This window comes from Hetaerina americana, unplaced genomic scaffold, assembly GCF_022747635.1.
Source record: "Hetaerina americana unplaced genomic scaffold, ioHetAmer1.1.p SCAF_12, whole genome shotgun sequence".
NCBI lineage: Eukaryota > Metazoa > Arthropoda > Insecta > Odonata > Calopterygidae > Hetaerina > Hetaerina americana.
Window position 1 is genome coordinate 15,833,486 of NW_027286292.1, and position 14,558 is coordinate 15,848,043.

At 37.4% G+C, this 14,558-nt stretch overlaps 1 protein-coding gene across 2 annotated transcripts in view; it reads left to right on the plus strand.

The window, feature by feature from the left end:
• Positions 1–14,460, plus strand: part of LOC139685708 (micronuclear linker histone polyprotein-like) — a 30,363-nt gene extending 15,903 nt beyond the window's left edge. For both annotated transcript variants that reach the window (XM_071582726.1, XM_071582725.1), the window contains exons 11-12: positions 973–1,577; positions 13,108–14,460. In XM_071582726.1, the coding sequence (XP_071438827.1) occupies positions 973–1,577; positions 13,108–13,843 (1,341 nt within the window). In that variant the 3' untranslated portion in view covers positions 13,844–14,460. The remainder of the gene's footprint in view (positions 1–972; positions 1,578–13,107) is intronic.
• Positions 14,461–14,558: the final 98 nt, after the last annotated feature.

Here is a 14,558-nt window from a genome sequence, read left to right on the forward strand (position 1 = left end):
CCACACAGGTGTATATTTTTCTCTAATAGCTCTTAACCTAGGTTGGAAACTGTGTGTATCATCTGCAACCTTCTTCAGCGAGTCCATTCATAGGCCTCATTTCCATGTCAGGTGAACATCCCTTTTTTGGTGGAATCATCCTACTTACAAGATTATTATCCCCTGATGCTGATAAGATTGATGTGAAACACAACTGCTGGCTGATGTATAGACTAATCTGATGCAAATAAAACCAGTGGTTACGACTGCGCAGAACAATAAGGATTGATCTCTGACTTTGAAACTTGGTACTTACGTAGTAATCAGAATGCAAGAAAAAGTCTTAACTTCAGTGATTCACTGTTTCTAAGTCAATGAGAACAATATCTAAAGATGGTCCATTTGTGCAGATTTGAGAGATGGCTAAAATAGCATTGGGTGCCATAGGCTTTAGAATACAAAGTACTAATATGAATGCTTAGAAGCCTGAAAACTAGCATTTTCAAATTCTTACGTTAGGAATTCTTGTATTGGTACCATCTAATCCCAATCTACAATTTTACTGACCTGGAAAAAATATTACATGGATGTACCTATGGGTAGGTCACACCGCCAGACAGTGAAATTTCGATGATCAGACTTAGTGACTATACCATGAATACATGATTCACAACTTTAATATCAGTGTGTAAACAACAAATTAGCAAAGAGTACAATAAAAATATAAAAATTTTAATTATTGATGCACCTTCTGGTATGCCACATTTTGCAGCATCCTGCCGCCATCTGGGCATGCACATACAGTTGCATGCTGGGTTGTGCATGTTAATTTCCAAGGTGCCCTGTCCTGTCATTTACTTTAATATTAAATATTTGTCAATTCGGGCGAGTAGGTGCTAGATGAAACTTAGGGTATGCAAAAGTGAACTGTTAATAGCTGAGCTAATCATGCATGCTGTGTATCTTTTTGACATGTGGTTTTCTCCTTCACAGAACGAGGAGTGTGAGTTGGACATGGATAGGAAGCTAGGGGCAGCAAAGGGTGCCGACCGGGAGATGTGCAAGGAAAGAGGAAGTGAGAGGGAGGATAGGCTTCGGGAGTCGAAGGGGAAGGAGAGGCGAGAGGGAGAGAGATCACGAAAGGAGCGGGGAAGTGGCGGGGGCAGCCGGGGCAAGGGGAAGTCTGGGAGTGGGAAGGCACCACGGGAGAAGGGCCGGTCACCACCTCGGCCGCGCTCCCGTTCACGCTCCCGTCGCAGGCCATCGCTCTCTCCACCGCCGCCACCACGCCGTCACCGAAAGTCAAGGTCACGGACACCACCGCCACGTCGCCGTGGAAGCCGCTCTCCACTGCCCCCACCACGCCGCAAGAGCCGCTCACCCCGGCGCCACAGTCGCAGCCGATCAAGGCACAAAAGCTTATCAAGGTCTACGAGGCGGTCTCCATCCCATCATGGAAGTAGGTCAGGCCATCAAGATTGTCGTGCCACATCCACCCGAAGAAGTGTATCACGCAGGAAGAGTAAGTCACCGAGCCGAAGTGGACGTTCACGTCGTTCCAGGTCTCACAAAAGATCAAGGAGCCACTCTAAAACAAGGTAACTTCAATTACATTGCCTCTGATTAATTGCTTGTTGTTGGGCGGGGCCTTGGGCAGTAGCCCTGTGCACCTACCCCTCTTGGTCCAATGTGTCAACCAATTTTTATCCTGCCTACCACATGCAGACAGTACAAGAGGACTAAGGTAAAGGTATAAAAATTACTCATCCAGCCTTCGTCCCAGTCTAATATTGCTTATCTTCGGTGTAATTGGAACTAGTGTGTCAATGTAGCTAGGTCCTTGCTCATCAATAAGTATTCTTTGAGAACTTAAGGATCAGTATGTGATCATTAAAAAGATACGGAGCCATTTTTTTCTAAAATTTATTTAAAAGTCATTAGCTGTTCAAAGTGGTAAAGCATTTATTTTTAGTGCAATGCAAAGTTCTTGGAACTCATTATTTATTCAGAAGTAAATTAATATTTAAAGAGTTATCTATTTCAAATATCTTTTAAGAGTATCTTTCTCATTGGATAGAAATCATTATCATGGAATCATGGTTATGAGGCTGAAGAATTGTGTATCGCAATAGGGCTTCAACTATCCAAGCTAATTGAAGGAAAATTTTTGTGGACAATTCAAAATGATATTTAATCAGAGGTCCAGACCATTATTTCTGCATTTACAGTTGCATGTTGTGTTAGGTCTTTTATTAACTTTTACAATTGTCTTGAGTGAGATACTTGAATTATATCCTTGATCCACATTCCTTCTTTTCTCTTCTGAAACAAAATCGCAACTTTAATTACTGCTAGTCTATTGCCTGTAGTTATTATGCCTCATCAATTTATATGCAAACCAGTTATGATAGGAGGCGAATGAGATAATCATTGAAAGAAAGGAGTTTCATTTTATTTTTATAGTAATCTACTGTAATGTAGGTTTTGGATGGACCCAGCTACCAAATAAATATTTTGTACCTCCTAACAAAACACAATCCAGCTACCTACTCTATGTCAGGTCCCTCTTCATCTCTGTGTACTTCCTTCCTCCCTTTATCCCATCCAACATCCCTATCCTGTTCCAGCCATTTCCTCGTTTGTCTAGCATTTTCCACCCTATTATATTCTTCAACATCCCACTGTTGATCAATATGCTTTTCATCTATTCATCCTTCCTCATTTATTTTCCTTTCGGTCCATTTCACCTTCTCCATTCTTTCCCAATCCATAATTTCAAAAACCTCCAATCTACTTCTATCTACGTCTAACCTCCTGCTTCAGTGACCATGTTTCCACACCGTACATAACTACGCTCCATATCAAAGTTTTGACGAGGGTCTTCCTAACATCCTTCCTCCAAGTCCCTGTCATCAACTCCATCCTCCTTGTGAAAGCTTATTTGCCTAGTGCAATTCTTGACCGTGTTGGTCGAAAACACTTCCAAGATACGTAAACTGTTCTACCTGCTCTATTTTTCTCTATTTTTTCCCCTTAAATTTTAATGTTTAGCTTAACTGTTTTCTTTCTTGAAAATCTCATAACCTTTGTTTTATTTATATTGATTCTCATCCCATATCTATCACACTGAATTTCCAATTCACTCAGCAATCCTTGTAACCCCTTGGTGCACTGACAGCATAGAGCTTGGTCATCAGCAAACCTAACTGATTTTACGAATTCCCCGCCCACTTTCATTCCTACCTCCAGTTCTTCCCATGCCTCTTTGATTATTTCCTCTGCATACAGGTTGAACAGCTACGGTGATAATGGGAAATCCTACCTTACACCTCTTCCTAACCCTGCCTATCCAGGCTCTCCATTCCCCATTGCACCTGAGCAATCTGAGGCATATAAAGGTTGCAGATTAGCCTCCTATCCTTCCAATCTATTCCCATTATCTGCAATATACCCATTAATTTCCCCCAATCTAATCAAATGCTTTTTTTGAATTTTACGAAACAGGCAAGTACGTCCTGATTGTATTCTGTATTCCTCTCTATTAGTGATCTTATTACTGAAATGGCATCGCCCATGCCTCTCCTCTTCCTTAACCCAAAATGATCATCCACTAAGTAATCATTTGCCCTATTTTCTATCCTCGTTGGCCTAAGTTCTATGACGTACAATTCTTTTATATATTCCTTCCATCTCTCTTGGATCTTTTTTGTGTCAACTATTATGTTTCCTAACTTATCTGTAAATGTTAGCACAGATCTTCCCTACTTACTTACGGATAGTGATTTAACCTTGATGTATAGTGCACTGATTTCACCCTTCCTATCCTCGTGCAGCATCCTCCACCTTGCTTCGTTTGCTTTATTTGTTGCCTGTCTCAATTTAACAATTAACTCTTTGTACTTCCTTTTGCCTAACTAGGTGCTTCTATTATTCCATTTTCTTTTCTCATTTATCTTTGTAATCATTTCATCCGTGATCCATGGTTTCCTTGCCCTTTTCCCAGGAATGGTTCCTGTAGTGTCTTTGCGGCTTTCAATATCCCTTTCTTGATACATTCCTATTTTTCATCGATAGTACTCAGCTCTTTACTGTCATCCATGATTTTCTCTACCTCCTGCTGATACTTCTTTCTTGTCAATCATTTTAATGCTTCTCTATTCCATTTCCTAATCTATCGCCCCTGCCATATCTCTTTGAATTGGAAGCTACACTTCATAAAAACTTAATTTTGGTCAAAGTCTGCATCCACTCCTAGGAAGCTGTGTGAATTGATCACACTGTTCCTGAATCTGTTCCTAACCATAATATAATCTAACTGATACTTTAATGAGTCACTTGGCTTATTCCATGTGTGCCTACGCCTTTTGTGGTGTCTAAACCATTTGTTGGTGATGACTAACCCCTGACTCCTGCAGAACTCAATTACTTACTCCTCGCAGTCATTCCTTGTGCCTAAACCCCCACCTCATCAGCATCTCTTCCTTCACATTCCAATCCTACTTCCCACACTACCATCGCATTCCAATCCCCCATCACTATCAAATGTTTCCCTGCAGGAACACACGAGATATTTTCCTCTAACTGATCATATATCCTATCAACTTCTTCCTCCTTATGATTGCTGGGTGGTATGTATACCTGAACAATGACCTAGTTCGTCGGTTCTGCTTTAATCTGTACTAGTAATATTCTATCTCTTTTTTTATGTTGGCTACGCTTCCTCCTACCTCTTTATTCAACATTATGGAAACCCCTCATTGGTTCTCGTCCCCACCGATGTATATTATTCTTTAACTATCACTCCAGTAATTCCTGCTATCCTTCCATCTCACCTCGCAGAAACCTAAAATATCTATATTTCCTCTTTCCATCTCTCCCTTGATATTATTTAATTTTCCTGTCCTCAACATTGTTCTATCATTCCAAGCCTTTGTAGCTTCCTCACTGAGGAACAGACGCTGCTTATCATTGCTCCCACCAGCACAGCTCTAGGGGTAATCTGAACGTACAAGCCATTCCACCACGTCAAGGTTGTAGTACATTGGAGGGGAAAGTTGCATGTTGCTTAAAAATGGGTGGCCTTGGATGTGTGTGTGGAGTATATAGAACTTTCGATCAATTAACTTCAGCTATATGCTTGATTAATGCCAAAAGGCTGCAGTTTATATAATGCGAACATTAGCATCTGATGATTTATGGAAGACATGCTAACTTTTTGCAACTTTTATTTATTGAATCAATTCTACATAGCATTCCCTGTCCAAGGACCAGTACAGTGCAGTTATTGGAAATGTGCTGAGCCTTTATTGAAATACAAAAGGCATTTGGCACTACAAAAGTCCAGATTGTATTGTGAGCTTTTGTATTATTTAAGATGGCAGAAGCTTGCAATATTTGGTTAATTTAAATAGGTAATAATTTACACTAGTTACCTGTTTACTTGAGTTTATGCTTCTTGATATAAAAAGTTGAATATTTTGTTGGATTAGACCGGAAATGTGCATATTATTTTTCGAACCAGGTATTAATGTAGATGAGATAAGTGAACAGCTTGAATATTTTGAAATCTTAATATTATTAGAGTAACATGCTTTACTTCTTTAGTTCTGGTAAGGATATTTCTAAAACCTGAAGGAGGGTAATTAAGATAGTTAGCATTGGAATCTCTTTCCTTGATGAACTTGGCAGCAGCACTGGGTGTAGAATGATTTATCATAATGTATTACTTATGCCCAATGTGCCAATGACAGTATATTGTTACCTTAGTTATCCATGGTAGCTGGCCAAGCTTATATCATTAACTAAAACATTGTGTATGCATCTTTAATGAATCTATATTTATTTATTATTATTGGTATCCTGCAACCACTGAAGGTAGGTTTTAGATGGATAACGACTGAACAACAAATTTTGTTACCTATCCTAACAGAGCAAACTGATACCCGACGCTACAATAAACTTCTTTAATTGCACTTACTTCCTGCCTCCGTGAATTTCTTAAACATGCCTATCCTTTTTTTTACCACCTCTTCACTTGCCTAAATGTTGCCTCTCTTTCACAGTCTTTGACATCCCATCATCAATCAAAATAATCTGCATGAACCTTTCCTGCCTCCTTTGGGTATCTGCGGACAATCCCATCTCTTCCTGACATTAGCTTAGTTCTTTCTCTGTTGTTTTTCTTTCTGTGCATTTCACCTTTTTCATCCTTTTCTCCTCTCCCACATTTCAAAATCCTCCAATCTGTTCTTATCATCTTGTTTCTATAACCATAACCATGTCCCTCGTCGTACAAAGCCTGGTTCCGTCATGTGTAGTTTTAAATAGTATTTTCGTAATTTCCTCTTGTTCTTGCCATTAATTTCCTCTTTGAGAAAGCTTCTTTGCATAATGCAATTCTTCTTATGTTCCAAGATGGGGAAACAGCTCCTCTTTCTCTAGTTTTACCATTCTATTTTGACATTGATTTTCATTCCTTAATTCACTTTGACTTTGTAATGGGCTCATTATTGAATGCAAGTCTAATACAATACAAGTCATTTATCTTGCTAACAATAGCTTGATTATCCGAAAAACCAGCCAATTTCATGAGTTCTCTGCCAACCTTTATTTCTATGTCCTGTTCTTCTCATGTCTCATTTTCTCCAAGTTTATGTTGAAAAGTATGTGTAATAATTGAAAACACATCCTTAACCCTATCCCTAACTGCCCATCCTAACAATTGATTGGAATATTCTTATTATTTGCCACTATATTCACAGAAACGTTCAAGGATGATATTTTGGTTGAGTATACAGTTCTTCTTATAACCTCTTAATTAGCCAATTGCTGTACATGTGTGGGCAGATTAAATGGAAGTATGGATTGGTGATGATTTGCTGTAATGCTTAGGCTGCATGCAAATTTACACTTATTTTCACACATTCCTTTTATCAGGTGTAAGTAACCCTACTGTGTTGAAAATTTTCAGCCAAATTCCTTCCTCATAAATGTTACTGCAAATTATTCCTAAAAATGCCAAAAAAACAAAATAGCAAGAATGTGAAACTTTTCACTTTTGCATGGGTGATTACTGAAGTTATTGTCTATTGTATCATCTACGAGGGTCATCCGGAAAGTAGTACCCGTTCGTGAAATAAAGACACAAAAGTAAATATTAACAAACATAAAAAATTTTATTTGAAAGAGGATACTTTAAACTACTTCTCAACATAATCTCCAAGCAAATTAAGGCATTTGTCATAACGTGTGACAAGTTTCTGTATTCCTGCTGCATAGTCCTTCGCCGCCAGCTCATTGAGATACGCGAGGGACCCATCTTGCACAAATTTTTGCATAATGCAGATGGTGTTTAACAATTTCATGAACAATTGTTCGAGAAACATTGGGAAAATGCTCACAGATGTCATCAATTGTGACGCGCCGATCGTTCCTCACGAATTCGTCAACTGAGCTCACCAGTTGGTCTGTAATGACAGACGGTCTCCCCGAACGCTCATCGTCGTGTGTGTTCCCCCTCCCCATGTTGAAGTTGCGACACCACCGCCGAACAGACGACTCGTCCATTACATTGTCTCCATACACCTCCTTTAATTGGCGATGAATATCACATGGGCGAACGTTTCTTGCATTGAGGAATTTAATCACTGCCCTCACTTCACAACTGGCGGCGTTCTCAATTTTTTTAAGCATTGTAAACAATCACAGAAACAACACAGGCAATGCTAGCGTCACGCAACTTGGCTCAGAGAAGGCAGACAAGCCACTGAAGCTATCTGACCTCGTCCAGCGGCTACTCGCGTCGTCAGCACTTCATGCGGCACGAACGGGTACTACTTTCCGGATGACCCTCGTAGTAAAATCCCATCTTCTAAAGGTAATTATTTATATGTGTGTGGGGGTTGTGGTAGTCCAGGGGTAGAGCATTGGACTTCTGACTACTGTTTCAATTTTGGTTGGATTCTCAAACAAGCCTCTCTAGGTGCCTGCAGCTCCACCTGAGCTATGTGATTTTTCGGGTACCAGATATTCCTGGGAAACCATAACAGGCACAGAGAAAGGAACTGGCCCCCCTACCCTGATGTATGCATTCCACACGCCGTTGGGCTTAGTTCTGGGTTAACTCTACCATCACCTACCAAACCGACCTTCGGTTTGATTGCTGTGTTTATGGTTTTTACATACACAATACACCTTTAATGAGTGAATTCTACCTAAATCCAGTGTTTGGAGCTCACTAGTCCGATTTCCGGAAAATGTTTTAGCTCTACATTCCTCATGTGTACATTTGGTGGAAAGGCTGGACACTGATCGATATACAGCAGAATTTTCCCTATCTTAGCTCATGCTTAAATAATGCTAAGGTCATTCATGTTTTGGAATTAGCTGTTTATCTATTGGGCAATATTTTTACATTTTTGAACTAAGATGCCCCTGGGACTCTTTGATTTACCAACCAATATTGGCTGAAGCTCCTATCTGCATTAGTGATTAACCCTCTTAGTGTTATGTTTATCCAGCAGTAATAGCAAAGGGTAATTTGATCAAATGTATCATCTGATGGGGAAAATGCCATTTTTAATGATATACATTTGCAATTTTTTTTGCATAGTTACTGAATGGTAACATTTATTAATGAATTTTACATAGTCTCACAAAATAATTGTAATTTTTTAGTGTACTAATCAGGAACTTTTTTAGCAATAAAAGTTAATTTAAGAAACAATTTTAATACATTTTTTGTAACATTTTCCTATGAAAAAACTATTTTTACCTAGCAAAATTACCATAAAGACATAGGAAAATTATTAAAAAATAAAGAATTACTTTTGAGTTACATAAATTAGTTTGCCTCGGCTAAGTTACATTTTGTAGAAAAGTCTCTTCTTGCAAGTGTTGTTGGGTCATTCATTTAGCATCTATGGCTAACCTAACAAATCCAATGCCCACCTCTTTTTTATGCACACTGTTTGGGACCTTTTTCTTTCTTGGCCATTTATTCCGTGACAAACTATACAATGCTTTTCTTTTTTACGTGGAAGTTGCTCCAGTCCAGCATTTGATCTACCTATACAAGGAAATGTGTAACGCTCCGTCTTTCCAAGGTATTCCGTCTTAAGAGACTCAATGGTGCTTTTCGAGTGTTGACGCCTTGTCATCATTGTCATTGGACTATATTCTTTATATATGATGAAATAAAATCATTCGTATATTCTTGTAATCGCACTTGATTCAAACCGTATGCCCGCAGCGGAAAATCAGCAATGACATTTAAAGCCAAAAGAGAACAGTATTCGTCGCGAACTATCTACAATGTACTTCCCATCTCAAGGCTGTAAAGGAAACAGGCCCTATCAGAAAGAGAAACGCATACAATGTCATCAAATTATATAGAGCCCAAATGATTACTTAAGACAAAAGGCATGGGAAAGCTATATGTTTCCATAGTAATGCTTTCACTATCGTTGTATCCCCCAAGTTGTAGCAATTTGTATCGAAACATTCATTGTAAAGCATTCAAGAGTGGGCAGAATTAAACATTCGTTTTTCAGCAGGATTTCATAGTGAAAAGGTCACTCAGCTAAAGAAACGTATTCTATTAGAATGAGTTCACCTGCATGTAAATAGTTCAATGTAAAGTAGTTCACAGTAACATTTGTATTTCACGAGAAGTATTCAAAATTAATATTAAAAAAACATGTTATATAAAGCAGAGATGTAATATTTATAGGAAAAGAAATTTTACTCAAGATGCAATAGAAATTCATTAAGTTTTAGCGATTTAAACAATATCTTAGGTTTCGCCTGATATATATCGGCCTGCTGCACCTTTTGCTCAAGATACAAAAGCCGATATATCAGCCCGCTACACTAAGATGGTTAATAGGACAGTTAGTTGTTGTTTGCTAAGCAACCATCCCTGACATTGTTGCCCTCTGGGATAAATTTTTCTGGCAGTAAATGAAAATATAATCCTGTCCTATCTGCAATAACAACATCTTTTTGGCTATAGCCTTCAGTAAGTTTGTTCAATTCTGACACCTCTCATCAAGTTGCATTGTCAACGTCAAAATCTTGTACTTTCTCGACACTCAGGCTTGTATGCAAGATTGTACCCATTGTTAAACCTATCCAGCCGACCATTGAATGCGGTTAAGTCTTTCGACTTGCCAATGCTCTAACCGCTTGAGCTATCGTGGAAACATAATTTCCAATGAAATCTGGTGAGGTTTTATGCAACCAAGGAAAGACATAACTAGTCATTAGAATTTTTATTTTCGTTCAACCATATTTGTATTAGCCTTACGTAAACATCATCGTTTCTCATTTTTTTTCTCATTCTCATAATCAATAGTCATAAAATTCCTTATACTTCTTTATGGCGGTTATACATATAGTTTTAATATGCCTGAAATAAGTCCTTTAATTTCAACAATGCATTATTTTAAATGTTGTTTTATGATAAATTTGAATTTGTGTCGGCAATCCTTAGTCAATTTCCATCATTTGTCAATCGTTCATTTTTCCTGGCTACATGATCTATAGCTTTCTGATAACATATTCTGCTATTCACTTGATCATGGTTCTTTGATAGTTCTTATAAAACTATAATTCCACCCTCTTGACAATGGTTGAAAAACTGAAAAAATTGTGCAGTGCTTTGCTATAAAACTCGATTGAATTAAGTAATGAAAAAGAAGAGTTCCTTTTTTTTCTAATCACAGTCAACTGTTTTGATTCATACAAATTGGATCTGTTTATATCATCACCATATTTTTCTGGCTCTGGTGGTGGTTGGGTAATGTCCTCGCCTGCCAACCCAGAGGTTGCAGGATCGATTCCATCTTCGGTTTTCGTCTACCTAGAGGTTAGGTGTATGTAATTGGCTCCAATGTAATTTACAGGGATGAAGTGAAAGAAATATCTACAAAGTCTCAATCACGCCTCATATAAGTTGTTAAATAAATTTTTTAATATTTTCCGTGTATTTAGGTTATTCATCTTTTTGTTTATTTATCATGCATCCATGTAATCGAGAGCTTAATATTCTATAATTGTACGGTAATATGAATATTCTGATAAGGTTTCCTGGTAGTCAAGCTGGTAGAGCGCTGTGCTACTGCAGCTAGGGTCCTAAATTAAATTTCATGAGATGCCTCTGGGCACCCTTAGCTTCACTGAAGCTGCATGATATTTTTGAAAACACATGAATGAATTTCATACAGCATTGAGTTAATTATTAGGTAAGCTCTACCCTCTCACATTAAGCCATCGTGCATGTTGTTGATTACTGTGGTTATCTGAATACTAGAGACATTCTTCATTGACAGAATGCTGCAATTTAGATTCTGAATCTCTGCATGAAAATTACATTTTATATATTAGCCAGAGGTTAAAAGCTCTCATCATTTTATTGTCATTTTTGAAACTGTATGTTGCATGTTTGGTTATATTTTGTATTGCACTAAGTGTTCTTAATGAGCAATTATTTTAGTGAAAATTACAAGTTTTTGGGTTGTGATGATAACATCTACTTTCCTGCACATTGAAGTAACAGGGAAATGTTTTCTAATTCTAATGAAGAAGAAAAATATCATCCCAAGAAAAAATCAAAAATAACCAAATATAGTGAAGAAAGCTGTGTTAGATGCAATAATATTTACTCTGGCTACAACGAAATATGTTAACTTTACTATACTTTACTAAATTTGATGTTTGGTAACTCCTGATCCCAGGCATGAATATTCACCAAACTCTACACCAGTTGCATTACTATTTTTATCAGCAAGATCTGGATTATATATGCGAAGGAAATCTACTGGTACATTGATACGTTTTGGTCATTTGATCAGAAATTATTAACTCAGTTAAGTTCAATGAAATGGTGTCCAGTCAGCTCAAAGAATGTGAAATGTTGCATTTAATTATACTGCAAATGGAATCAGCAAGAGGATATTGGCTCTAATTGGTCAACTAATTCTTCCTGGATCCCATGGTTTAGGAAAAGTTTGCCAGAAATAGGTTCTAAATAACATCAAAATTCATGTTTGTTAGATTAAACAAAACCTCGCCCATCGGTTTGCTAATTATTTCATCCTTGTGTTAAATTAATTCCTATAAATGAAGATAACCATGCTTGTTGCTGTTAGCTCGTCAATACTTGCGTTGATGAATAATGAGTTGCCACAAAGAAGTATGCTACACTGAGGCCACAATTTATTGGAGCATTTTCCAGATGGACACCATTATAATGATGTCAAATTCAAGATTATCTAAGACTCCATGGTATGCTTTGCATTTTACTCCTACAGATATGATAAACAAGTTTGTTGAATGTCAGAAGTTACATAATTGAAAGGATTTCCTTTTGTTATCGAAAATGTTTTCACAAAAATTGATTTGGCCCATAATTTGTACAAGAGTGATGGGCACCTTGGAGATACAGAGAATAGGAGTTCTGTAAATCTGTAGGTTTTAAATATATTGTTGAAGAGAAGAAATATTTAAGGAGTGATAAACTTGGATGCTCAGCTGCTGCAAAATTTTTACTCCTCCCTTTGAAAAAAATCTGAGTTTAATTAATTTTGTCATAAGCATAAATGGAGGTTTCATTTTTGGTCAGCACCAATATGATCCAATTGGTAATTATTTTTCTCTTTAATTTTCTACACTCAGCAATATTGATGTATTTTGAGAATTGTGAAAATAGTTATAAAATGGTTTGTCTTTTATAATTCTCCTATAATATGAGAATTTTGAAGCACAAATGTTTTCTAGTCATTTTTATAAGCTGTTTTTTCAACTTTTTCAATATAAAACATAGTTTTTTTATTATATAAAATCATAGCGTAAGATCGAATTTTATTTTAAAATATTACGTTGACAATATAAATTCTGATATTCAATTTCTGAAAACTTATGGAAAGACAATAGAAATAAGATGTAAATTTATTTAAAATGTGAATGATACCCGAGCTGTGAGTATATCCATCAAAATGTATGCAGCACTGAAAGGGGTTTTCATGGACTTCTTTTTGGACTCGGATTAGAATTTAGCCACTGAAGAGTTATCAATTTGGCATACAGAACTGTGGACTTGTTATAGCAGCTAATGGTTTACTATTATAGGAAAGACAAAGAACGTCGAGGCAAGGAGAAGAGTCGAGAACTTGAGAGGAGGGACAAGGAGCGTGAGAAGGAGAAGTCTGCAGACCGTAAGCGGCGTGAACGCAGGGATAGAGATGATGATGAGGCAAGACGTAAAGATTCAGCAAAGGTGCCACGTAATTATGATGAGGAGGAGAAGGGCTTTGATGCAACAGACCCAGAGGACATACATGGCAGTAGGATGGTGCTAGATGAGGACTCAGGGGGGAGCATAAATGGGGGTGAGGGAAAAGGTGATGGGGAGCGTATGGGGGGGGAGCACAGGAGAGGAGGGGATGATGATGACGATGAGGAGGATGAGGAAGAGGAGGAGGACGAGGAGGATGAAGAGGAGGAGAGTGAAGAGGGAGATTTCGTGAACAAGGGAGACACAGATGAGGACAGAAGTCCCCTGTTTCACCGAGGGGATGAGAGAGGGAGAAAAGATGATAATTTTGAGGACACTAATGATGGCATGAACAAGAGTGACAGTGGTGATGACAATGAGGAGAGAGTGGACAGTGGTGAGGGCAGCAGAAGGCGAGGTGAGGTCTCTGAAGATCGGAGTGATGAGGATGCCGAGGATGATGACGAGAGTGAAGAGGAAGATGAGGAGAGTGAAGAGGACGAATCCAACTGCAGGTCAAACCGGAGTAGTTCTAAGAGCAATGCAAATAAACAGAAACACAGTGCAAGTGATGTCTCCTCTTCTGTGTAGGTTATTATAGTACAGGTTTTAATTTTATTGAGAGAATGGGCTGTGTATTTTATATTTAGCAATAGAATTTATTGCATATATTATTTACAATTTTCAGTTGGTAATTAAAAACTGAAATCAATCCAACATGGAGTAAATTGCAACAATCTGTGCAGTACTAGAATTATTATTATTGATTCTAAATCATATGAAATTATCTTATTATTACTGTAATCCATTGTGGTCTGTGTAAACTTGTAATTGTAATAATTTTAATTTACTAAAATCATGATACTACTCCATAAACTGTTGTGAATGCAATTAGCATGGTAGCTTTAATGCTTGTGTGTAATGATTTAATAAACCTTTTTACCTACAGGAGAAATAAATATTATATAAATATGTACTTCTGAGTGGCTGGAGTTGGTATTAATGACCAAGCTATATATACAAGTATAAACACATATTTTTGTGTTTCTATAAGGTTGAATTAAAGAGATGACTAGATTTAATATTTCAATTTTGTTGAAAACTATTTTGCTATTGCAAAAATGACAAATGTTGGTGTATCTTTGATTTGTTACTGTCAGCTACTCAAAAATTGTACATAGTTCAGTGAAACAATGCTTTAAAAAACATTTAGTTATTTCTATTTTTATTGTCTCATATTTACTGTGACAGTGATGGTTTTTAAACATATTGCAATGAATGTATTACTCATTCATCAATGAGTCAA